The sequence below is a fragment of the Melospiza georgiana genome, chromosome 3 (assembly GCF_028018845.1).
Source record: "Melospiza georgiana isolate bMelGeo1 chromosome 3, bMelGeo1.pri, whole genome shotgun sequence".
Classification (NCBI taxonomy): domain Eukaryota; kingdom Metazoa; phylum Chordata; class Aves; order Passeriformes; family Passerellidae; genus Melospiza; species Melospiza georgiana.
Window position 1 is genome coordinate 32,028,806 of NC_080432.1, and position 27,109 is coordinate 32,055,914.

A 27,109-nucleotide genomic window follows, 5' to 3' on the forward strand; every position below is an offset into this window, starting at 1 on the left:
TCAATAATATTATCTGGAACAAGATATGAGTAAATACATTACACATGTAATCCATTTGTGGAAAACGACCATATCCTCTCTAAGAGCTCAATGTAGAATTTTATAGACTAAGGTAATTTCCATGGCAAAAACAAGACTCCTCTTAACACATAAGATTCTCTGAATTTCTGAGCTATGCCTCTACTTCTTTTAAGTGAAGACAAACATCTAAGTAGAAAGATACATATGACTGAAGCCAAGCATGCACTCTCAAAAGGAATTTCAGATATTTACTGTTTAAGCACAAGTAATTTACACTGCTGCTACACAGCCTGCAGTACACCCTACCCTCCCCTTCTCCAGCTCCTCAACTCTCACCCATTAAAAATTCCTCACGTATCTGAGTGTAGGGAGAGAATCTCTAGGAGAACATGATAAAATTGTATGTCCTGTGTAAGTAATCACTATGAAGCTTTGGTTACTCTCTGCTGTTACCTGAGAGAAGAAAGCCCAGCCCAGTAACTTTAGCAGGGTGGAGGGAAGGAAAGGTGGAATGAGGAAAATATAGTCTAACTGATGAATATTTCAAGTTGTAATAATCATTTTTGCTAATATTTGAAAGAGCCCCCAACACAGAAACAGGTCTTCCCAGTCCACCAACAGCAAAAAATGTTCTCATTGCCTTTAGCTTTACAATTCAAATTATTCCCACATTAAAATGCTCCTTGAGATTCCTACAGAAGGGTATTACTTGAAGGATAAGCAGGCACTACAACTACATGGCTTTTATAAAGCTTTGTATTGGGTTTGCTTATGTCATTAAATGAGCAAAACTGGAAAAGGTCCCAGAAAGAGTGAGAAGCATAAGGAAGCTGGCAATGAGTATGCCAAGTTCCAGCACAAAGCACGTTAGTAAGCAAAATGGGGGAGAAAACAAGGGGGGTGGGGGGAGCCAGAGTGTGAGATTATAGCAAATTGCAGGGATTTAATGGCCAGCAAATTAAATTTAATGGCCAGCAAATTAATCAACAGAGTCAGTTCGAATCTTGCAAAGACAAATTTTGGATGTGTAAGGACAAAGCTGATGTGATGGCAAGTTATAGATGAGCACCAGGTTTAAAATTAAATTGGTCACATTTTTGAGGGACTAAATAAGAGAAATTATTTATGTGACAATCTTAAGATTAAAAATAAACGGCCTTCTCCCTTCAGAAAAAAAAAGGGCTGCTTGAAGACAAGTAAAAGATGTTTTACTTTAATTTTCTATTACTTTCTTCTTGAGCATTGAGTTAAGCTGAAAAAGATAAGAACCAACAGTGGGGAAGGCAGGACTCCAGGAGAGATTTACATAGCACTCTTCCCCAGTGACAAAGGCTGAGTCTCTGCTTGCAAGGAGGTGTGTGTTTTACTGCACCACGAGTGAGGTGTGGGCCTCCTGCAGAAGCACAGCACAGGCACTACAGGTTTTACCACAAGTCTCACCTTAGGCAAGAGCCTTGCCAGCAAGCCCTGCTACTATCCAAACCTTATCTATTTTCTTCAGCCACATCTGTCTAATGAAAGATATCACTTCTCTCTAACAACCTTGCCTAATTCTGTGCCTGCTTAAGATTTTAAAAGTTATCATGCACTACTTTACTTTATAATACAAAAGCAATTAGACTTTGTCACCAGTAATATTATCATTATCTGCTTTTGCAAAAGACTGCCATGGGCTATCCAGTAACTCTATATGTTCAGCTACATGAACACTGATGTTCTACACAAGTGCTTTCATCAGAGGTGAAGTAAAGTTCTGTCTTATTAGTCAACATATCACAACTGTACGTGTTTAAAATACCATTCTGCAACTCAGTTGGACAAAACTCCTTATGACTGATCACTTGAAACACACATTAAGTTCAGACACCATTCTCTACTTTGATTAAAACTCTGCTACTTTTGTGAATTCTAGAGGTGTTTAAACAAAAACCAGGATAATTATTCTGCCTCTTCCTAGCACTTCAGTAGGGCCACAGTGAACAAGGCAGAGGCTGCTCTGAAGTCACAAACCTGATTCACTGTGACCTCAGTAAAACTCCATTATGTGCAACAACTCTTACCTCAGAAATCATTATGGCTGTGATACACATATCAGTGTGTGGCCATTCAATGCTCTTTTAGGTTGGGTATAAATCTTGGACATATAAACAATTACTCTGGCTAAAGCTTACTGTAACAGTCCTCTTTCTGAAGAAGGCAAATGTGAAGAAAAAGAACTCTTATCTTCACAACACATTGTGTTGCTGTATTTTATATTTAGGTCTCTGTAACAAGCACACACTTATATAAAACATTGCTAACTTTTACACACAAATGGACAGAAGCCACTGGTACTGAACACTTAAATCTTGAACAGCCATGAAGGATTCTCTACAAAAGTCATCTTAATGGTACAGTACATGCCTTCCAACCAAACAAGTGGAGTGCAGACCACTTCTCATTCTCACATCACAGCCTATACCTAAGGTGTCCCACAAGCATAGGAACAGCAAGATAAAAAAAGGAAAATTACTTTTTCCTGAAACCATATGCAACAGCAAAACAGAAGAGCTTGAAAACCCACAAACACATTCACTCCAGCAACAGCCTGCTTTCCACAAGGATTTAAGCAATGAGAAGTGACTGTTCATCAGCTGTCCTGATCTGATGGAGAATTGTAGCATACCAATGATCTTTCACTTGACAGAGATGCCCAAAAAACCTGTGCTTTTGGGTTTCACATAAATACAACTACTGATCAATCATTAGACACTAGGCTGTGGAAGTGTTCCATGAGCATGTCTGGCTCATTACTTTTAAGATTAACTGCAGCCCAGCTGAATTTAACTGTGCAAGCACCCTCCTACAGCTGTGAATATATGTCTCTCAGCAGAAGTTGCTGTTTTCTTTGAAAGCATACAAAAAAAGAAATCCCTGAAAAAAAAATGCTTATGTTAAAAAAAAAAAAAAACAACCCAAAAAAACTCAACAAACCAAACTCCACCACCAAAACCAACCAAACAAACTTTTTTTTCAACTGCCATTCCAGATCAAAAAGAAGCAGGATTATGACAAGCACAGAGTGTGGTTTCAAATGCTCTTGCCTTCAACTATTTTCCTGCAATAGCTACAGCATGATTGGTCACTACTTAGGAAATAAAAGTTGAAACAGTCACAGGGAAATGTACTTTAAAAACAAGGGCCATCTTATCATCTTGGAATTTTTAACCTTAGATTCACTAGGATGCTCACCAAAGCAATCTAAGCTGAATCATCACATACAGCTATGAAGTCTCAAAGTGACCCTGAGACCTCAACAAGTCTTTGATTTTGCTATTTTACTAAGTTATTCACAGAAAAACAAAGATGATTCATTCTTATGTGAAATACAACTGGCCCAATTTAAAGCTCGGTTTAGCACTGAGCATGGAGAACACACCAAAGAAAAGCTAATTGACAATGTGAAAGAAGCAGAGAAATGCTGACAATTAACCAGGCTTGCTAGCTGATGTGGAGAAAGAGCTTCTTATTAAAACTCAGATTGAGATGCATTATATTCATGACACTGAACAATGTGAATATTTTGATGAAACTTTCCTGTTTTCATGGCTGTTTTCACAAACAGTCAACTGTGGAAAACATTTCTTCCTAATTTACCACTGTCTAGAGCACAGTAAACATTCAAGAACTAAGAGCCAGAAAAAAATTGTGAAATCCTAACAAAAATTTTTTGCCTATTCTGAAATTCCAGAAAGATTAAAAAAACACAACAACAAACCCGACCACAAAAAGCAAGCATTGTGTTTCCAACAACAAAAAAAAATAGATGGTGTCATGACCACAACATAAATAAGCTGAATTTGAAACTTGTCACTGTCGGCAGCAGCTTATAAGTAGTATGTTTAACCTGGAGGGCAGCACAGACTGTAAACATGTATTTTAAAATAAAGGACAGGCTGAAGTTACTAAAAGATAATCTGAAAAGAAGTGATAAAAAGCTTTCTCTCTGATTTGCAATATATGAAAAGTTTGCTCAAGCTCTCAAGCCATGAGTAGGCCAATCTGTAAGAAGCCTGTCTTTGGGCTTCAGACACACTATGGTTTTTTAGCTCCATATTAACTGTAAAATCATCTCCTTACTGGATAGTTTCTTAATGAATCTGCTGTACTGGAACACTGTTTAAAGTTCTCTCAAGCATCAGTTAGATAGTACAGTCTGGTCTATCTAAATTCTGAGAACAAGAAAAGCTCTATAAGTACAACTACAAACCACTAATTGAGAATATAATTTTAGAGAAATCACAGTATCTGCACTTAAAAATTTAGTCACTATCTTTTCTGTGTTTAAACTACTGATAACAATTGAAAGCTGGCAGGACATTGCTCTGCTGAGCAACAGCAATTGTGACGGTAGAAACTTAACACACTTATAGCAGAAACATTAGTTTGCAAATGTAATCAGGTATCATGGGGAAAAAATCTCCTGTGTTAAATGATGATTGAAACATTTAAAATGCAGATATAAAAAAACCATTTAAATCTCTCTTAATATAAACAGTAAGTCCATAGGATCAGAAATATACAATGGAAAAGACCCCACTGGTCAGGTTTCCTAGAACATATTCTCCTTGTTCTAGTTCAGTGTTTAAGTCCACTGACCATGTAAGTACAGTTTTCAGAACATCAACCACAAACAATCCAACTTTATGTTTACCTATGAACCTCAAAACCCCATGAAGTATGAAATGAAACAAGTACTACAAGCAAACTGCATTAACTCTCTCTGAACCTTAACACTGTATACTCATTCACGATGCTTAGAAAGAACACTGAATCATGAACATTTTCAGTGCTTTGTACCAAAATTTTCCTCTTTACATGAAGAAAATGAAAGTAACCACACATATTGCCTGTCTCATTATTCTCTCTGATCCACACAGAAGGTTAACTTCCAAACAAACCTTGCTCTCTCCATGCATAGGCTCTAGCTCAGCATATGTTTTCCCCCCACAACACAGGAGCTCAGCCCATATGTGAAGCAAAATAACAACAACAAGAGAACATCTGCAAAGAGAAAACACAAGAACCTTCAAAACAAGATTAGGAGGACATACTCCCTTCTTACCGTTTCCACAAACATAGAACCTAATGGTGTATTTATGATCAAGGAAAATAAACTCTCAAGGAAAAAACTCAGGCATTCTTCACTTTGCTCAAGTCCATCTCCTGTGGATAAGAAAGATACAGCTGTACTCTTGAACCCATAAGGCTTGGAAATTAGGCCATTCTTCTGCTTAAGGCACTGGAGGAAAGAATTCTTGTCAGATACTTTCTCCCACGCCCCCTCTGTCCAAATCAAAACCATGTGTTCTTATTGTGAAAAGCAAATCCAGAAAGGAAAAAAAAACACCAGAAAAAAATTAAACATGGTATAATCATTATCATCCCAACTCGACCATTTCATTCTATCCTCTTATCTCTTGCCCTCTTCAACTTCTTTCCTCTTTAAAATGCAGCTGTCTCGTAGGCTCCCCTGTCAGAAGGGCATCCTTAACCACACCACTTGAGCTGGCATCTGAGATGTCACTGTCCGGTAGCTAACCCACAAACGGGTGTGAATGTGTCAAAGTTATAATTATTTGTATGATAATGAAGCAAATCACATGGTCATATGTCACTGGCTTATCCTTCTTAAAACTTCCCCTGCCATGACATCTCATTCTCACACAGCACTGCCTAGGTAAAACAAACCACAATTCCCACACTGCACCATGACTCCGGCCAGAGTTATCATCCAGCAGTCCTGCCTTATTCATTTCTTCTTCCACTGTAAACATGCCAGATTGCTCCAGCAGAATTAAACAACTTTGAGGTATTTGAAAAAAAACCAAACAAAATAATACCTTAAAACTTAGCTAGAGAGGTGAAACCACAGCACAAGTAAACAGCAATACCTTCACACATAGCAGTAATACCTCCAAAAGATTAAACTACACTTACTATACAAGGAAAACAAGTATTCTTATGTCAGATTAAGAGGTCCTTATGACAGAAAAAGCAAACTGCTTTCAGCATTCTTACTAACTTAAAGTAATATACAGCAAGTAGTATAGAGCCAACTGTTGAATCTCCGAGTCTTTTCTTAAACAGCTTTCCAAAAACATCTAAGAGAACATATTACCTTTGTATTTTCTCTCTTTTGCCTTGATTCAGGAAAACTGTTCCTCAATTAAATGACACAATACAAGGCAACATATTACGAAGGGAAAACTATAAAAGCCCCCTTTCCTCAATTAATACCAACTCAATGAAAACAGAAGAGATACTCTAGCTCAAAACTTTTGATTCCTGTGCTTCTCTTTTTCCATCAACAGCAGAGATGGGAATCTCAGTTCACCCAAACTAACTCCAAGTGCAATTGCTTGAATGCAGTGATACACTACCTGCCACAGTCTACAAAAAATGTATCAAGAGGAGGCTGTAAATAGTTACATGTACAAAATCAAATCATAGGGAAAATTATTATTTTGCATACTGCTTACCCCTCACTTGAAAAAATAAATCCAGTAATACACATGAAAATACAGTACTCCCTCCACCCAATATTTTCCCTAAGATTCCAAATAAACTGTTAGTAAGAATAAGTGTTTGATAATCATAATCTACTTTGCTTCCTTAAACACAGCTTTCATGAACGAGAAATAACAATTCCAGTGAAAAGTATTTACGGACATATGCTAGGGAAACTAAGCATAGCACTGGGAGATGTCAGGAATAGCAAAAGAGGCAAAGAAAAGGAGTGCAAAGCTCCACAGGGCAGGCCTATCAGTTACATACACACTGATGCTTCCCAGGCCCTGGCTCCCTCCACCTGTTGCCAGTCCCTTGCTGCCGGTTCCTGTTCTTTTCACTCCAGCTTTCTGATAAGACTTGATAAAGTAATATGCTGCCTGATCTTATCCCTTCTAAAATATTTTCAAAGGGCACTCTGGGACAAGAGGCAAAAAGCATTATGGAAACAAGCAAGTTTTTCAGCCATCCTACCAGGAACTCCTGTAATTCCTCAAGCAATGTATAGGTGCTATATCCAGTATTATAATTTCTTTTTTCAAATGATAACACAAATGCTTGCTCACTCACTGAGAAAAGCACACATTAAAATTTTATTTGTTTTCTCTTTCAAAGTACCTAAAGCAGCTGCCAAGAGAGAGGGGGTGGTGGTGGCAGGGTAGCTGCCCATGATTTCATGCAACAACCTCACCCCATGTGCAGAGCACAGCTGGACACACACATAGGGCTGCACTCAGAAACATCAATCAGCTCTCCCCGCACACAGAACCCCAGTCTGCCCCTTGGGAGTCACACAATGGAGCAACACTTTGAGATGGCCACGAGCACCAGGTGGAAGAAAAGAGCCTCTCCTGAAGATCACCATGGGCTGTTCAGGAGAGCTTTGCTAATATACATACCAGAGAACTGGAAATATGCACTACAAAGATGGATGTTTTACCAGCTCCTTAATTCCTCACTCTTCCCAATTACTTCTCCTTTTAGTTACAACTTCTCACCACCTCAGTAACTCAGAGCTTGCTAGCTTGACTTTGTCCATCATGAGCCACCAGCATAAACAGTTCCCCAGTCCATTAGAGTTCATCAGCAGAAGGAAGCACATTAAAAGTAATTTAAGAGTCTCACCTCACCCTCACAGAATCCATTTTAAATCAAGGAATGTTGCTGATCAGGAAGTCAGCAACAGACCACCTACTCCTCCTCCATCCTACATTTGCCACTTTAGCCAAAGGTCTGACGTAAGAGACACCACTGGCTGTCCAACAGGCAGAGCTCAAGGTCTCTGCTCCAAAATCCTGCGGACGCCCACTAATGACAGCACTGGAGTGACTCTGTGCAGACTGGGGAGCTTACACCTGCACGGATCTTTGGCGTTTATCTGGCTAGAACATTATACTCCTTAGTATAAGGTTTCATACTTACACCAAGGTTTGCAGAAGCAAATGTGCAACTTTAAGTATTTTGATACTCTGTACAAACCTAGGTGCTTCAGATGCCCAATGTACTCTCCGAAATTACAATAAAAACCTAACACTTAGTATTCCTTAGGTTTCAAAACTGAGCACTCACGAGTAGCATAATATTTGCTAAATTAATGACCAACACTTTGAAGTTTTCATTCCATAAAAGATGATGATATTTGAAAATATTTCCATTTGTCTTGTGTAAATCTTGCAAGTCTTATGGACTGTACTACTGGATATATGCATAAATACTTCTTATCCTTTCCTGTCATCTATAGTCCTTTATACATTTGAAATAGAGACTCAGAAGTAACATGTATCACACAAACCTGGACTTTATCATTTAATTAAATCAAAATTTTCATCCCAAGGACTTGCTTTTGTTCTTAGAATAACACAGAACCCATCAGTCCATGAAGAGTAAGGAGAGACCAAACACATCTATTTGCTTTACTAGTAATAAGTCTGATATTGCTCTATCAATTAAACTTCCACGGATTGACTGATACTAAAAGCTCATTATAATAATTCACTACACTTGGGTTTCACTTCTCTAGCTATATTATCTCTTTCTGTTACCTTTGTCTTCCAAATCATCTTCTTACATTCATTTTTCATTTCGTATCAGTCAGTAACCTATTCAGGAGGCACTACTGCTTGGGCTGGTACTGTAAGAAACCTTAGGAGCTCCCGCTACTAGCCAAAATATCTATAGAATAGATTGATGCACTACAAACAAACACCTTCTTCAACCCATTTCACCCCACTAGGCCATCTTCCTTCGTTTCTTACCAATCACCTTCCACACAAATCGAAGGTGGGTATGACTGCATGTGTTATACTTCCTATGACTCCTTTTCCCCCTCCTTTCTGCCACCCCCCCAAAAGGTAATTAAGTATACATATTTCAAACAATAGTGCTTTTAACACTGGTCCCCTCGCCCATGAGGAAAATTTCACAACTCCCACACTACCACCCATGAAGTCACCACTGATGGACTGGACCAGACATGGTCCAGCATTCCTCAGGTACACCGTCCGTCATGGCCAATTCTGATTATTTTCTATGAAAGACCACTACAGCAGAGAACACCACTCCATCGAGTCCGGGCGGAGCAGAGAGGACCGCAAAAATATTTAAACTGAGCACAAAGGAAGATACAATGAACTCGGGAAGAACCAAGGACACGACCACAGCCTCCCCTCAGAGGCAACACAAAGCAAAGCAGAGGAAGGAATACAACAACACCAGGGACCGTCTTGGAGGTGCAAACCGAACAAAGAGCAAGTACCGCTGAACCCCAAAAGGAAAGGCAAGGCCAAGGGCCAGGCTGTCAGACAGCCCACAAGTGGCAATCCCAAGGCAGGCGCGGAGGTGCCGTGTGTGGGGGCCGCCCTAAGGCGGGGCACCCCGGCTGCCGCCCGCAGGGGCTACAGGCCTCTCGCCGGCGGGGGCCCGCAGCAGCCCGTGTGCGCCGACAGCCGAGGACATATAAGGGCAGCGCAGCCCGGCCCAACCCGGCCCGGCCCGGCCCAGCAGGGCTGGAAGGGGCTGCTGGAGGGGTCCCCGCGGGAGGCCCGGCGCCGCGGGCGGGCTGGGGCGACGTGGAGCGCAGCGGGCCGGACCCGCCCCGGCAGCGCCGCATGGAGGAACCTGGGGCGCGGGCAGGCGGCGGCGCTGGCCCGGCGCTCGGCACGGCCGCGGCCCGCCCGCCCCTGGGGCACTCGGCCTGGGCGGCACGAAGGGCCGGGCCGCCACCGGGTACCGGGGAGAGGCGAAGGAAGCCAGAGAGGGAGAAGGTCCCGGCGCGACACTCACGTTCTCCGTGTCCCGCTCATTGACGGTGGGCAGCGGCGTGCGGGTGGACATCGTGCGGGCCGCGGCGGAGCCGCGCCCGGCGCTCCGAGGGGAGAGGCCGCTCCTAGGCCTCGGCAAAGCCCGCCGGCCACCCCCGCCGGCAGCCGGGCGCACACGGCGGGACGCGGGGCCTCCTGCCCGCTACGCACCCGGCGCCATCGCCTCGCCCGACCGCCTGGCTGCCCCTCCGCCCTCCTCGCCGCCGCCGGGCTCCGCGCAGCTCGGCCGCCGGCTCCTCCTCCTTCCCCGCCCTCCTGCCCGCTCAGGTGAGCGACTAGCAGCGCAGGGGGGCCGCGGCGCCTCCTCACAGCATCCGGCGGCGGTACCAACTCCGCCTCGCTCCCATCCCCGCTTCTCCCCTCCTCCGCCTCCTCCCCCTGCCCGCCCCCGCCCCGCCGGCCCCGCCGCAGGAAGCGCCGGGCGGTACGGGCGGGCGCGGCAAGCGCGGGCGGGCGGTGCTGTGGCTCCAGCGCCGGGGTGGCTGCCGATCCGTGACGGGCCCAGCCTGGGTGGGGGCCGGGCGGGAGCGCGCCCTGGGCTGAAGTGAAGTGGGATCTCATAGTCAGCAAGAGGCAGGACTAATCTCTTCTCTGTGGTGACCAGTGACAGGACCCGAGAGAATGGCCTGAAGCTCAGCTAGGGAAGGTGTATGTTGGATATCAGGAAACGGGCACTGGAATGAGCTCCCCAGGGAAGTGGTCACAGCACCAGCCTGAGAGCGTTACAAAGCTTTAGGACATCACTTTTAGGCACATGGTGTGGTTCTTAGGACTGCCGTGTGCAGAGCCAGGAGTGGGACTCGATGGTCCTTGTGGGTCCCTTCCGACTCGGTGAGGCCTGTGCTGCTGTGGGGCAGGTGTGATGCCCCGCCGAGGGGAGGGCGTGCTCGGAGCCAGGGCCCGCCGCGGCACCGGGCGTGTCCCTCGGCCTGGCAGGATGGAGGGGCCTCCGAGAGACGGCAACGCGGCTCGCCGAGTCGGTGCCTGGGGAGCCCCGGACACCCTGCGGGTGGACTGTGGGACAGAGACCTTCGAGACCTGGGGCCGCTGATATTGGCTAATGGGTTGCTAGCAGCTGTTCCTCCTTGGCTCTCCTTTCTCTCTGGTAACCAGCATTATGAGGAAGGGCAGTGGGGCAGCCCTTCTGCCTCTAGCACAGCTTCAAGTCTGCAATTCATGCTTTCTCTGGAGGCTTGTAAAACCCTGTTATTTGTGCACTTCAGCCAGCCTGCCAGCCTCCTTTACCTACTTGAAGCTGAAATGGGATCAACAAGACCGTGCAGTGCATCCTTCCGCTCATGTCTGACCAGCTCACAGTCCTTGAACACTTAACCAATGACCTCATGTGCTTAAAACTAGAACCATACACGCATTTTTGTCTTTGAGAAGTTACAAATGTTTACACAACAGCAGCTTTTGCCGGAAAACCAGCCAAACCCTTCACCAAATTCTAAAAACAATCTGCAAAAAAAAAAAAAAAAAAAAAAAAAAAAAAAAAAAAGGCAAGAAGCAAGAAATCCCCCAACTTCCCCTGCACCAGAAGCAAAATAGTGGGTCTGAAGTTCCATTGCAATATTTTGACAAATTTGTGTAGCCGAGGCTGTAAACATCATCATAAATTCTGTAAACACAATCCTTGTTCTGGAAAACCTTCCTTAGGAAAATACTTGGGAAGGCACTTCATGAGTTGTGTATCTATCTTCAGGAAGCTCTTTATTTGCTCATGAAAGAGCACTGACTGTTGTACATGACTTATAAATAACACATATATATGCATCTCTATGTATAGGTCAACATACTAGTAGCGTATGTTTAATTCTGGCTATATTATGGTGTCATTCAAGAGGTACCCCCAGCTCCTCAGCATTGGTCAGTCCACAGTGGAGATTTCCACATATTTGGGAAAACAGCTGATGCAGGTACAGGCAGAGAACTGCTCCATGTTGTAGGAGCAGTGTAACTGGACTCGTTCTTTGCACATTCAGCATTGTGTTGGTCTGAGCATGCATGATTTGTCAGTCTGGAAATTATAGATGTTCCCAGCTCATCCTCGGACCAAAGCCTCCCAAACCCTGGCGAGGGCTTCTGTGAATTCCTAGCTATCTCTGTCTCCTCACATAGCTGGAACTACCAACTGCAAAGGAAATTTTAGGGTCCTTCATTTTACTGGGAACAAAATAATCCAAGATTGGGTTAATTCGAGGTAAGCAGCCATGGTCTAGCCAGCATGCCCAAACAGGTTTGTTGACAAACTGGATATTAACCCAGTTTAGTTGCTTAGCTCATCAAAATGCACTCACTTTTATCCCAAGTACGAACAAGACTATGTCTAGGGCTCTGTGTGGGGACTGACTCTGCAATCCTTACTTGGTCAAAACTCCCACTGATGCAAACCCATCCTGGTATGGATTTGGGTATGCACCTGTGGTCAGGGAAGAAAGAAGTGTAAGCTCCAATGTCTTGTAAATGTGTTTAATGGCACCACTAACTAAGGCAAAGCTTAGAGAGACTTCCTGCCTTAAAATTTGAATAAGCTTTGGTCAGTATTTCATAGGAAAATTTAATCAGAAATTAAAAGTGTAATGATGTAGTAATTCTTGTTATCTGAAGATCTGCTTTGCAGTTGTTTTGCCCATGGTTGTCACTGTTGTCATCTTCTTTCATGTTACCAAGGTCAGTCATTCATTTAATAGCACTGTTTAATTTTGTTGTGTTATTACTTTAGGCTTCATGTTTCCCCCAGATGGGAAAATGCAGGGACAATGACTGAAGAGACGGTGACCACAGAGATGGTCCTGTCATAACTCAGTCACTCTCTAAAGAGACAAAGCAGGAGAAAGGCTGAGCACAAAAATAGCCCAGAAGGAGAAGGCTTCAAACTGTCTGAGACCTGCAACTAAAATATGCCAAAAGTTATTGCTGCTTCAAGTAGCATTGAGTCCTGCTTAGTGCCCAGCAGGAATGATGTATATTTAGTGAGTGACTTCAATTTTGGCACTGAAAACATGGATATTCCACCACCTTACCTGGACCCAAATCCCATCCACTACTGTAGTAATGATTTCAGGCATTGGCTTGAATGAAATCTTTTCCCACAATTTTCAAATTCAGTTCTCAACAGCAAAAGGGTGAGAGGTTCAGAAATACCATGGGAACAGGTGACCACTGAGATGTGAATATAACAGAGGAAAATCATGTTCTTTATTGCCTTTCATTACACCAGGACATCTGCTGTAGTGTGGAAAACTAAATGAAAGACCTGGCAAATCTGAAAGAGTAAAGTACTTCTAGCTGCATGCAGTAAGGATGCAATAGCATTAAGGAATCCTGAGGTCATTACAAACTACAGGTATAGGGCTCCATAGATTGTTAACTTTCATAACGGACACTGGAAAAAAATGATATGTACTCTGAATATATGTGGACTTTGTAAATATGTTAATAGTTACATTCAAGATTCTGATTTTGCTGTAAGAATCATTAGGAACTACAATCTTAGTGGAAAGTTAAGTAACTTATAATTTGTCCTAATACTTTAAACCTGCAAACAAATGAGGTTGTTTTTGGGTTTTTTTGTTAATAGCAAGCCATACCTTTTGGGAATACTCTTATCATGTATGTGCAAAAAACCTCCCCAAAATGTTAAATACATTTAACAGACCAGAATTTGTCTCAAGGTAAGTTGTACTGAAATTTAGTAGTTAACTTTATGTCTTCACTTTTTCTGGGCAACTGAAGTTTTTATTGTTTCAATGCCATTCCAAAGAACTGCCCTAAGAATAAGCGTGTAAGAACTTTATATGAAAGCAGTAAATAAAAGCAGCATTTGTCACTGATTAGCCTGGACATCTGGGAGAAGGACAATAAAATCACAGCACAGCTTTGTTGTTGCAGAAATTTCTTGCACATCCCCAGGGCCTCTAAAATGGTATCAGAAAATCTACTCCCGAGAAGAGAATTTACCTCTTAAACATGTGGGTTGCTGGTGGTCTGAAGAAGCTTGTAAAGGCAATTGCTCTGTCCCCGGGTATGTCTCTGATGGCCTAAAAAACCAGAAGGTCCCACTATGTTAAAGATCTCTGTCCTGTCTCTTAATAACCATAGCTAAAAATAGCTAGTTCTGATTGTTTCCTTCAGCTTTCATATCTCACCTTTCTTTTGATGCCCCCAGTCTCTTCAGCCGTACAGCCAACTTCTTCCCACATCTGAAGAGTTTCAAAAGGAAACTAGCAAGCCACCATAGCATTGAGGTATAACCACAGTGGAACCTGGGGCAATGACAACTCTGAATTTCACCTCTTGTTTTCTTTTGCTGCAGCATTTTTTGTCTGTTGTGGCTTTTAGTAGTGGTTTCAAACTTACTTTTAAAAAAAGTTTCATAGTTTTTCTTTCCTTTTTTTTTTTTTTTGTAGCTTGAATTTAGATTAGTATCTTGGCAGAGGAGGTAATGCTTGAATAATTTTCATGCATCGGCACTGACAACATCTTTTTTGCATTTTTGGGAAACATTAACATTCTTAGAAAAGACTATCAGAGAGTAATAATGAAAACCATGTAGTATGTTGGAAGTATCTGTAAAGAGTATGCAATATCTTGGCATTCCTTTTATCTGAAAATATTTATTTGTTATGAAAGCATGTTAAAGAGTAAAATAACTATTTAAATCTTCATAATTCCTATCATAGTTGTATCAGAGCTATCAAATAAAACAATGCATCTCTACATTTGAGCTGGGAAGCTTCCTGAACTGTTGGTAAGCTGTAGATCTGAGGAGAGGGTCTAAATGGTCTGTCCAGCAGCAGAGAGAAAACCAGAGACAAAGGAGACAGCAGACACACTAGAAGTAGCCCTCAGGGACCCTCTGGATACAGTTTTAAACCCAGCTTTGGATAACCCCAGGAGATGGGGCAGGATGGCAGAAAGCCTGCAACAAGACGCCTGGTGATCTGCCATTGATCTTCAGAGGGCCACCAGAGACCAGAAGTGGGGGAAGAGTTGGGAAAGGCAATTAACCTAAGTGGTCACAGATGTTCTCACTCCACATCTGCCCTCTGCAGACTTCAGTGGTGTGGTTTCTGTGGAAACAGAAACTCTGTACTAAATGGAGCTGCTATCCCTGTCAGGATCTAATTTTTCCAAAGATGTATTCTACAGTAGCACAGCAAGAACTCCTTGATGCAGAAAGGTGCAGAGCTATCCTGCAGCAGTATTGCATATTCTGATCCAAGGAAGAACAGCTTTTGATCCAGGGACAGCTGCAGGATTTGTTATGAGTTGATCCAATGATTCTGTAAAAGGAAGGTCTCTGTGGCAAAGACTCTATGTAATCCCCAGGGAGCATGGGGTCAGTCTGAAGTCTTTCCTCTGACCATTTTAAGGCGACCAAGAAGAAAAATATTTGAGCTAAACCCCTGATACAGCATTTAGTGTGTCTGCATATGTCTCTGTGTGAGTATTTTTTTACTTATTTTTGTAATACCTTATTTGGTTAAAATACCTTGTTGAGTGTGCTAGGTTTCATTTTTTATTGAGTCACTATACCACTTTAGAGGCTTTAAATGATTTGGGTTGTGTGGTACTTTTTTCCCCTAGCTCCTCCTCCACCCCCCCCAAATGACAGGATAGAATAAAATGTTGGAAGGAAAGAACTGACACAGGCATTCCTGAACTTCTTAACAGTTCAACCACAATGGCCTGTTCAAATGAATTCATTACTTCCACAAGTGAAAGTAAATTTTTTCCCTCCCAGAATTTGCATATGGAACAAAATGGTCAACAGCTGCTGACTGCCAGGAGTTGTCCTGACCATGTCTTACAGTGGACTGAAGGCTAAGCTGAGATCCACCTCACCTTCTCCAAGGTTATCAGGAGCATAGGAAGGCCATCTGGGCCTCCTGTAACGGCTGCTGAGACAGAGCTGGCAGTAACTTTGACTGCAATAGCTTCAGCCATGGATTTAAAAGAGGACAGATTCTAGAAATCTTCTTTAAAGATCCCAAGAAAGAAGTAAAATAACCAGATGAGAATGACAGGGGTTCACTTTTAATTGAATCAATCTCTGCACAAAAGCAGCACCCCAAAGTCAGGTGCAGGGAGAGGGAAGGGAACCTTACTCTGAATTACCTGGCCACTCCTTAGGTGGGGTAACTGGCTATACAGGGCCTTAGTCTGCCACCAGAACCATCCCCTTGAAAAACCACATCATCTTGCTTTCCAGCTGGGAAAGGAGGGTGTCTGGAAACAGATAGGAGAACGCAGCAAACCAGAAAATAAGCACGTTGTCAGATTCTAATTTTTAGGTTAGCCAGAGAAGTATGAAACAATGTGAACCTGATTTCCAAATTGAGATAAAAATAAACCAAAGGGGTTATTTTTAGATGTACCAAGCTATCCAAGCTTTATGGCATGTACAAATAGGATCCAGATTCTGATTTTGGTTATATTGCTGGAAGTTTTCCATTGGCTTCAAAGATAATTAGTAGTTTCACCAAAGTGATTTGATCAGAATTCAGCCATAGATATGATGTTCCTTGATATGATGCACTTATTCAATAGGTTTTAGGGGAAAAATAATGATTAAAAAAGTAAAAAGAAGAAACACACTGCTCTACTTCAGTTTTATTGAGGTTTAAATTATTGTGTTTTGAGAATGAACAGTGCTCTATGTCTGCTAAGCATTATTATGCATTATATAAATGCATAGTATCAGGCTTCCTATTTTCATCTTTGCCCACAGCATGGTAATGATGTCTCTGCAGTGGGATGAAATGCAACACTATATTTAATAAAGGTTATGGATTTTGTTTCTATTTCATGTTGTTAGGTGCTGGGCTGCTTCTGGTATCTAGGTCACTGTTCAAATCTGTCAGGAGTTAATCATGGCCAGTCATTCCTATCTGCCCCTCTGCTGTTACATGGAAAGTTGTTCCCCTCTGTAACTCATCAGCTTAGTTTAAAGTTAGCAAAAATGCTCTATGATGGTGCCAGTGCTTACAGGGATGGAAGAAAATGCCAGACTTTATTCTGGGATATTCATAACTCAGTGTTGTTGATAGTGATGTAAAGTGAATTAAGGAATGTAGCTGAAACACCAAAGTCCAGCATCTTTTAGGACTACTAAAAATCTAAGTAAAATATCTGGCAACAAGTTCAGTAAGCTAATGGTTTGCTTAGAACAGATTCATTTTTTGTGTGGGTCCGATGTGTTTGCAATGAAGTATTAGACAGAAGACCTCACTAGGATCAAAGAACACTTTCCAGTATGGTTTGCAAGTCTGTCTTTGGCAACGACAAAGTTTATTTCCGTTGCAAAACTAATTATATATATGTGTGTGTGTGTATGTGTGTGTGTGTGTGTGTGTGTATATAAATTCTTCAGTTTAGATTTATGTCTCAAGCCTTACTTTTGGCACTGCTCCTGTATTCCCACTATTTACCCTGAAGAAGTGTATATAAATGCACTGGAACAAATCTTAAGATCTTCTGGACAGCTTTTTATTGAGCTTTTACTAGAACAGAACTTGCAGTAGTTCAAATCCTGATGGATAAAAAACAGCTGGGCCCACACCCTTCCCTCTGATTTCCATAGCAGTTGTTGCTGAGTAAGAACTGGATGCACCTCCTGCTCCTGTGTCAGGACTGCTGACATGAACAAATGGGAGAAAGATCAAGCTCCAGCAAGGACGGACTTTAGGAGCTGCTTCGTTCTTCTTTCACACGGATGGGAGTGTCACAGTGCACTTTCCTGTCTAATCAGTCTCAATGCAGCCTTGCACAACTCAGCCTGCTTTAAGCTTTTAACCAGGGTGTAGGAGTTCAGAAAAAAAAACCACCTCCCTTCCCCCAAGAAAAATATAATTGCAAAGATTTGTTTCGATGTAGCATGTGCAGTAAACTTGAATCACTGAGAGGGAACCACTTATTTGCGCAAGTATTTTTTCTTTCCCTCATTTTCATTCCTAGTTAGCTATTAATTTTATTTACCTCCTATAGAAAATGTGCTAGAGACTGGATCTGACTCCCAGTGAGGCTCGTGGTGGAGCTGCCAGAGCCACAATCCCCAGGGCTGTAAGACAGCTCCTCTCTGGTGACCCTGCTGGGGCTATCCCAGTATGTACCAGCAGACAAGCTGGTCCCCATCATCATTCATGCAGACAGTGACTCATCTTGTGGGCCAAAGCAAATGTTAATGCTTAGTAATTATATTAAAATAGTGCATGGTGATAGATTCCACTCTTGTTGTAATTTTGTTACTAATTACAAGTGCTACTCACTCTTTGTAAGACTCATTTGTTTTAGAACTCTCAGAGAAATCACGAGGTTAATGAATTTAAGGCTTCATACAAAAGCCTTGATGTTACAATATGATCTGCACCAAAAACAATGCATATATGTGCAATTTCAGTGTAAAGATCATGGTGCTTGTAAGCTCTCTAGACCTCTGGTGAAGCCTACACAGAAGTTTCAAATTTATTCTTCCATTAATAAGCTCAGAATATGGATCTTGGTTATTATTATTACCAGTACATAGCATGCTGAAATGTGGAGGACAAATGACAGAGCAGACTAAAATTCAAATTAAGCAATAAATGAGCATAGTAAATAGCAGGGTGAGAATGGAATATCAAGAGACAGAACTAATAAAATATTGTTCAATTTAGGGAAGATGATACAACAAAATTAACTAATATTTAACAATCACATACTCAGTGTAGAGTAATTTATTGTGACAGCAATAAGAAAACCACCAATGAATGACTACAGAAATATACAGATTGGGACACTTAAGACAGATCTAAATCAATGCCACCAATGGAAATAGGAATTCCTTGACAAGACAAAAAGGCTGGGAATTGAGGTTGTTCAGCTTGGAGAAGAGAAGGACACCTTACAGCACCTTCCAGTACCTAAAGGGGCCTATAAGAAAGTTGAAGAAGGACTTTTCACAAGAGTGTGTAGTGATAGGACAAGAGGGAATAGCTTCAAACTGACAGAGAGTAGGTTTAGATGAGATATTAGGAAGAAATTCTTGACTGTGAGGTTCATGGGGTACTGGCAAGGTGAGGTTGGATGGGGCCCTGGGCAACCTGGTCTAGTGGAAAGTGTCCCTGCCCACTGTAGGGGGTTGGAATGACATGATCTTTGAAGTCCCTTCCAACCCAAACCATTCTATGATTCTGTGATATTTCTATCTCTGTTAATTATAAAACTTGTTTTATCATGGCACCTGAGCATCTTTCTCATTACAGTCCTCATATCCCCTGCAATTGGAAAGCTTTGAAGTAGGGTCTCAGCAGCTGGCATCCCTGGGAGGGTGGCAGTCTTCATGAATGGTACAGCCAGCATGGGCTGCCCTAGCCTGAGTACCTGAGCCCTACCTCCTGATGGCACAGCTGCTGGCACCACCACCTAGCAGTAGCTCTCCAAGCCTATCCCATCCCATCCCATCCCATCCCATCCCATCCCATCCCATCCCATCCCATCCCATCCCATCCCATCCCATCCCATCCCATCCCATCCCATCCCATCCCATCCCATCCTTCTCTTCACCCTTGCTCTTGATTTTCCTGCAGCATGTCCGTACCACTATGTCAATCTTCTTCCCCTCTATTCCCAGCAGCCTGTGAGATGCAGGAGAGAAGGTGGGACTGCTGCTTCTCAGTGGAAAGGAGAGAGCTGTTGTTTTTGGGAGAGGGGAAAAAACCAAATTATTACTCTTCCTATCTTCATTTCTATTTCACAGATCTTACCAATCTTCGTCCCTTCAGACTTGTTCAGTATAACTACAAAATTCACTTTTACCCATCTATCTTGGGATTCTTGGGTAATCTTGTGCCCTTCATACCAATGGCTATAGAAGCATGGAAAGAATAAATTAGTCTATCCAGAAAGTCCACAGTAGGTACAGATCCCCAAAAAGTAATCTCACATGTAGTCTGTTACCCTGGCTAATTTCTTTATGTGGAGCCATATTTTTTACGAGTTAACTCATGCTTCTCTCCCTTTTCTCACATTTTTGGGTCCTCCAAATTAAATTAAAATGGAGTTTTGCTTCTTCTGACAATGCTGATAAACAGAATTTCCCTTGCAATCATATCTAGGTAGCAAGAAAGTTTTGCAAATATTTGTGAAGTGTTCATCTAGTTCATAAACTGCATGAATTAACCATGCTGAAATCCTCCTATGGGTTAGAGAGCTGCACAGACAGGGGTCAGAAACATTGCCATCTAGCAAACCAGGCCAAGCTTCAGGCAGCTGGTCTTAGCAGTTGTCCTAATGCATAGTTCATGAACGAGCCATTGGCTGCAATATGTTGGTATTGGTCATGTATCAAATAATAATGAGCACTGAACAGTAGATTCTGCAAATGAATGAGCAGGGCCTCATACCTCACCTTGGTATGAGGAATGTGTCTTGAGGCCCGTGTTTGTGGAGCTACAAATTTTGTTCTTTGATGTCTCCTCAATAATAAGGCTAAAGGAATGCAATCTTTGTTGTTAATATTTTGCTTAACGTTAGTCTAGGGAAAGGTCACTAATATTCTGTAGCTATCTCATCAGTCTCCAGGGACATGTCATATACATTACAGGAGACATATCAATAATTAACATAAACCCCTTCTAATCCTAAAGTCAAATATTAACATCCTCCCTTACCTTTTTCTTTTCTTCTTTTTATTTTTTTTTTCTTTTTTTTGAGGGGCAGAGGTTTTGGCAAATTCCTGAAGAACCCAAGGCTGAGAGTGGTAGAGTTTTGCCCAGAGATGATGAAAATAAAGAAACAGCCATGTGCCTGCCTGTCTGTGGCAGATTTCAGGTGTGTAAATCTGCAGTAACCTCAAAAGTTAAGTATACAGAGAAGTGCTTTATAATGTGTCATAATCTTGCAGTTAACTGTAATTAAGTGAAGCTTCAATACCTATAAAACAATAAATTTTAGGGACAAAAGGTATTCTTCTCTAAACTGCAGCTGCTTCTTTCAAAAGTCTATTGAAAACTAATTGCTATAAAAATAATACTTTTAGATATGCACACAGTTATTTTCAAAATTGAATATAGTGAGATGTTTCTAAAACTGAGTTATGAAGCTGTACATAAATCCTTGTATTAAAAGCTCCATCTTCATCCTGTAGCATTAGCCATTAGATCATTTAGAAAGGTGTAATAGTGCCACATGTTCAAAGCAAGTCTAAATTCCAATTAAGGAGTATCATCACATTAGACAGGTGTAAAGTTAAACATATGTGAAGAATTTATTAAGTATAGGCATAAAGGTCTTTTTCAAATTCTATGTACATCCGAAAATGGTGTCTTTCCCTACATATATTATACCTATATGCATAATAAACTGCAGACCCATAGGTTCATTAGGTAGATGCATATAGATAGTTCAGATGCATTTCCAAGGCATCTTCAATCACTAACTTTTTTGTCAGTGGGAAGGAATATGATCTTTCATAACAATGAAGTAATTGTTTGTTTTCTCTTTACCATTTTCTTGCAAGAATTAGACATTTTGGGTTACTTATTACTATGAGATCATTCCTGCCGCTCTGATGAAGGCTCAAGCAAGGTGAAATATTTCCTAATTCCCAGAAGGCATGTGTTATCTCATGGTAACACACACATTGCAGTGTGACATTTCTCCTTGATACAGGTAAATGGACCATACTGTATCCAGGATACAGCTTTTTGCTTCCATTAAAATCTCACTTGTATTTTCCTGCTTGCAAAATATTTTTCAAGCTGTATAGTACAGAATATAAATTTCACTGGGCTCTTTTACCACAGTGATTTTAATAAAATATAGAGAAAGGCTAAACAGAAACATCCAGCTGCTATAAACCTACAGGAGTGGCATTTAGGTGGAAGTTGCTGTCTCTGATCTTGTACATGTAGGAAAGGATATTCATAATCTCATGCTCCTAATGGCCAACAATGTGTGGACAGCTGTCTTAGAATATATTGTGTATATAATGGAGACGTTACTTTTCGGGTTTTCAGGATGTTGCTGTTGAGGCCTGACTACCTGACTATAACAAGGTTTCCTAACTTCACTCAGCAAACCAGGTGAGGAGCCTTCTGCAAGTCTTCTCCTCCCTGGCTGCCTGCATTTATCAACATTGTCAATCAGGAAATGCATCCAGGATGCATCCCTGATTTCAGACTGTTCCTTGTGCTGTCAGTTCTGCAGTTAGTCACTTAGAAAGATGGACAAGTCTGTGCAGTGGGCAGCCACCTCACAACATCACCTCAAAAACCCTCAGGGCCAGCTCTGGCTTATTTTTCCACACATCGGATTCTCTGAGGCAGATATTCTCTATGCTGCTAATGTCTGCTCAGGGGAGACATAAAAACTCTCTCGTACAGGAGGCAGGGAGAGGAAATAGAGCAAGGCAAGTCCCCAAATCCAATATTAGTTTCTGATTGCAGCATATTTTTCTCCTTTCCTCATGACACTGTCACTGTGCCACTCTCCCCTCTTTGAGTTCTAAGTCCACTGAGATCAATATCCAACAAATGTGGCCATGAGAGGACACATTCATGATAGGACAGGGAGATGACAGTGAAAACAGCCTATTCATTATTGCACTTGGGGATTTGCCTCTAGAAACTAAGGTCCTTCCAGGATCCCTCTAGAAAGGAATTTGCAGCCACTGGGCACATACTCTTTCTGTCAATAATTTATTGTATATTGCCAATGAGGCAATGCACCCTTTTCTTCATGTACAATGAGCTACTACCCTGGCAGATAAAGCCACACATGGCCTATTGTAAATGTGATCTTTAAACCTCAAGTTGTTCTGTGTTACCAAATCACCAACAGAGGAATCTTTCTTCTGTTGAGCAGGGACTTGGATATGGGAACATTTTCTATGGGGAACTCCCATATGCCATAAATAATTACCATATGCCATAAAGTGATAATGAACCTGGTTATCTTCTAAATAGCGTCATAAAGAATATTTTCCATTTTGTTAGTAATAATCCACCTGTTTAGTTTGGGACATTAACAGGCAAAATTTTAGCAATAGCTTTTCATGCACCAAATGCTTTACTTCAAGAGAAAGGAGGAAAAATCCTGGACTGGAGAGGCACATTGACTGGAACACAGCTGCAGTAGATAGACCAACATGAAAAACAGATTTTTGGGGGGTTTGGTTTTCTTTTTTCACAAAATTGTCTGTGGGACTAGCTCCGCTGCAGATGTAATTCTGAAGATGACAGCCTCTGCTTTGCATCTGTTACATACAGAGCTGAACACGGGCTGTGCAGTTTGAAACTGGATTTCCAGTTCATCAGAGTTCAAGGAACACTTGGGATTCTTTTGGCTTGGTTTCCATAGCTCATTAAATGGGGTAAAATCCTAGCTGTCTTGAAGTCAATGGCACAAATCTCACTGGTTTTAGCGGGGCAAGATTGTCATCCCTTCTTTTTTAGAGGTCAACTACAGAAAAAAACATCTAACAACAGCTCTGGTTCAGACCATACAGTAATTTTATCATATTTATTCATGTGCATGCTTGTCGTGCTTTTAGTTTACTGGATCTATCAATTTCCCTCACTACATATTTATAAATGTTTCCCTGCCTGCCTTTCTGCAGTTCTATGATCCAGCCAAGGGGTATGATCTTCAAATCTAAGAGGCAGAAAGACCCCTAGGAAGTAAATAAGCATAAAATGCTGATAGCTCTCTGGCACTTAAATTCCAGTTCCCAATGGGGTCACAAAACAGATTCCATTTATTTTAATTGTCTCTACATCAGTTCTTTTTAGTGCCTGAGAAGTACTGGACACCATCAGACAAGACATGCCAAAAGTGTTTGTCAGAACAAATTTGCAATAATCATCTGTTTAGCTATAATATTCTACTTTTTTTTTTCTCTATAATCAGGACATCTTCCTCAAATATTCCTAGCCATATATGGTATGAATTTCTTGCCTTTATTCAGGAATTTCCTTTTCATTTTCTTTCTCTCTCTCTTTTTTTTTCTTTTTTTTTTTTTTTTTTCTTTTTTTTTTCTTTTTTAAGGCAGCTTATACTGGGAAAACATGAAAAATTTCTTGAGTATGATCTGGTCTCTTGCATTCATATCTGATAAGCTGATGGCTCTGTGAGCCTCCGGCACTGGGAGAACATCATCACATTTATAGGATTTTAATAATAGCTCCTATAGTTACTCCAAACATAGCATGTTACACCAATATTTTGCACTGAGTGAAGGGTTCTGCCAAGGCTCCTCAGTGTGCTTTCTCACAGCTGTGCTGCTGTCAGCCCAGAGACAATGCCTGCAGTGAGGAGCCCAGCGTCCCTGCAGATGTTCAGCTGACTCAAGGCTGGACCTCAGCCAAATGGCTTCTGAGCTGTTTCCATGGGCTGTGTTCTAATGCATGTTGCCTGTGCATTCACACAGCTCTTTCTGATGGGAGGAGGATTTGCAGGAGAGCTGCTGGCTGGCTCAGAATCCCCTCTGGAAGCACATAAAGCAGAGAGATCCCCTCTGCAGAACTAACATTGTATTATTTTCTATGACAGCTGTGAGTTCACACATAGATATTGTCCTTTGTTGCTTTGTTTTCCAGAACATCATCAAATTGTGTGGCATTAAATACACCAAGCCATGCTGGTTTGTGGTACCCTCCTTGTTGACTGCTGTGTTGATGTAGCTATGACCTTGTCTGATAGGGTCGTGTGGTATTTTGGGAAGACAGCCCCTCTTGTGATGCTCTGCCCCTTCATTTTGCACCTGGTGGTTTCTCTGGCAGTACACCTTGGGATGGCCACCACAAAGTACAGAGCACTTGGAAATCAACATCCCTGCTTCTTCTTGGGTATTGATGATGATGAGGAAACTGGGTGAGTACTTCAGCAGAGCATTAATCTGAGACAGCTCTAATCAGTGCAGCAGCACTTTGGGTGCAGTGGTGGGTGCATCAGGGAGCACCCTGGGACCACCAGCCTCTGTTGCCAGAGGTTCCACTCCTGTCTGCATCAGCATCAGGTTCACACATAGAGCGTCTCTCCAGATCCAGTTTTGCAATGACTGTTCATCTGTGGAGGTTGCTGTGCCACAGGCATTTGTGATTTTTGTCATGCTGCTGTATCACTTAATAGGACACAGCAATGCCAAGGGGTTTATTAGTTGCACTGCATTTCAAACAATTTAGAAAAGGTCCCTTCCGACAAATGGGCTTTCTCAGGTATCTGCACCAGCTGACACATTAATGCTTTGCTTACTTACAATAGCATAAAAAATATGATGACCACACAAAATTAAATCACATGGCCTGAGTCACAGGTTCCTGCTTTGGTGCAGAGGTAATTTATGCAAACCGAAATTCCTTTCATGCCCTTCATGCAAGGACATCACCAGTGAGAATGGTTACTCTGAGTGGATTTTGACATATGTCAGTTCAGAGCTTCATACCATAATAGGAAAAAACACCTTGCCTGATGCTTCTCTGCTTTCCAAAACCTTTCATCATGTTAATTGTACAGAAGAAAACAGTGGTCTAATTCTGAACTATGGGTATGCAGAGTGCTGTGAATATTCTCCAGAATAGCGGAAGTCTGTAGCAATGCCCTGTGTAAAAGCTGATGGTTCTTAGCATTGTCAGTTTTTCATGCTAAGTGTCTGATGGCTTTTGCACATTTGTGAGTGTATGAGAAAGATGCTGGAGGCCTGTGGGGATCAGGGGGTCAAGAGATCCTCTGGACATGTGTAAGCCAAAGAGGATACACTGGCAGGCTGCCTTGTGTGGTCAGGGACACAGGATCAGGGAGGCATTATGCTCCCATTTGGAGACCAGAAAATAGTTGGGGGGAAGGAATGTCCTGTAACCAAGAATATATCTTTGCATTTACTCACACTTGGAGTTAACAGCATGGAAGGATATTGTGCTTTCAACAGATGGTACTCCAATGAAATTGGCAGCTGGGTGGCATCAGAATAAGTTTATTTTGTGATAAGCAATAACAGAAAATAAATGCAAAACCAGAGGGATCACATTGTTTCCTGAATAGCAAGCCCCTCGTGAACTGACCTTTCGGTAATGAGGCAGGTAAGCAACAAAGCAAGGAGACTGGAAGGTAACTGGATACGAATCAGGACCTCCACTGGAAAAGTGCTAGGGATCTGCAAAGCACACACCACAGCTTGAGAATGATCAGTGAAAGTAATGCCTTTGTTCTCACCCATCTTCTGGTGGTGGGGTTGCACACTGCGTGCTGTGGGATGCCCCTCCAAATCACCCCCGAATGTGTATCTTCTCCAGAGTGCACTTCTCCGGGGTGCAGTTATTAGAGCCAATCACAAAGGAAGTTCATGACATTCCTCCCTGCAATGCCTGTGTCAGGGCTCTTTCCAGGGCAATGAGCTCCATTTCAGTCCTCTGAGGATTCTCCGGGAAATGCTTTAGGGCCTTCTCTTGGATTAGGTCCAGAAGTTGCTGGAACAGATCCCTCTCTTGCTCCTTTTTCTTTTTGAAGTTCATGTTGGTCATTCTGTCTGTGTGCACTACTTACTGCTTCAGGGGAGTTGTGGAATCAGAAAGCCTAAAACAGATTTTAGAAAAGAGGAAAGTGTTTCAAGTTATACTTTCTTAAAATCAGTCCCCATGCTAAATGAAGCAAAACTGCTCCCTCAACACTGCCCCATTCCAGTTCATGCTCTGGAGTCTAGGTGAGGCAGCAGAGTGTAATCCAAATTGCTTCTGCTTGCTGTCAGTCTTCATGTAGCAATCATGAGATGCTCTGAAGCATGGCAAGACAGGAGGAAATTAGCTGGGGGGTGGTGGGGGGCTGTGGTGTCACATATAAATAGAGCACATCTGCTGGGAGGTTGGCAGTCCCACTGTATCCAGTTCTGTTTGCACAGGAGGGTATTACAGCCTCAGGCATCAGAAAGAGCTTTGTCAGAGTCCTGTGCAAGAGAAAGGACTTTGTCACAACAGTGGCCCAGTGAGTTCTTCAGTATTCCTCTCCGTGCTGGGTTCTTGTGCAATTTTCAGCCCTGCTGGTTTGTGCAGCACTGGCTGCTCTCATAAATCTCCTGACTGAATCCTAATTCATACACAGGATCAAAGGAGCTTGCAGAGGGGTTTATGCTGTTTGTTTGGTTGTCTTCAGTGCCTGTGCTGCAGCCTTGGGCACTTTGCAAAAACACAACCACCGTGGAACATTCAGAGCCTCTCCCTGCAATACCTGCAATAAGGTGGTCC

The 27,109-nt window shown here is 42.2% G+C and overlaps 1 protein-coding gene across 4 annotated transcripts in view; it reads right to left on the reverse strand.

The window, feature by feature from the left end:
• MARK1 (microtubule affinity regulating kinase 1) overlaps positions 1-9,996 on the reverse strand; it is a 57,237-nt gene extending 47,241 nt beyond the window's left edge. For all 4 annotated transcript variants that reach the window (XM_058019722.1, XM_058019720.1, XM_058019721.1 and 1 more), the window contains exon 1: positions 9,853-9,996. In XM_058019722.1, the coding sequence (XP_057875705.1) occupies positions 9,853-9,903 (51 nt within the window). In that variant the 5' untranslated portion in view covers positions 9,904-9,996. The remainder of the gene's footprint in view (positions 1-9,852) is intronic.
• Positions 9,997-27,109: the final 17,113 nt, after the last annotated feature.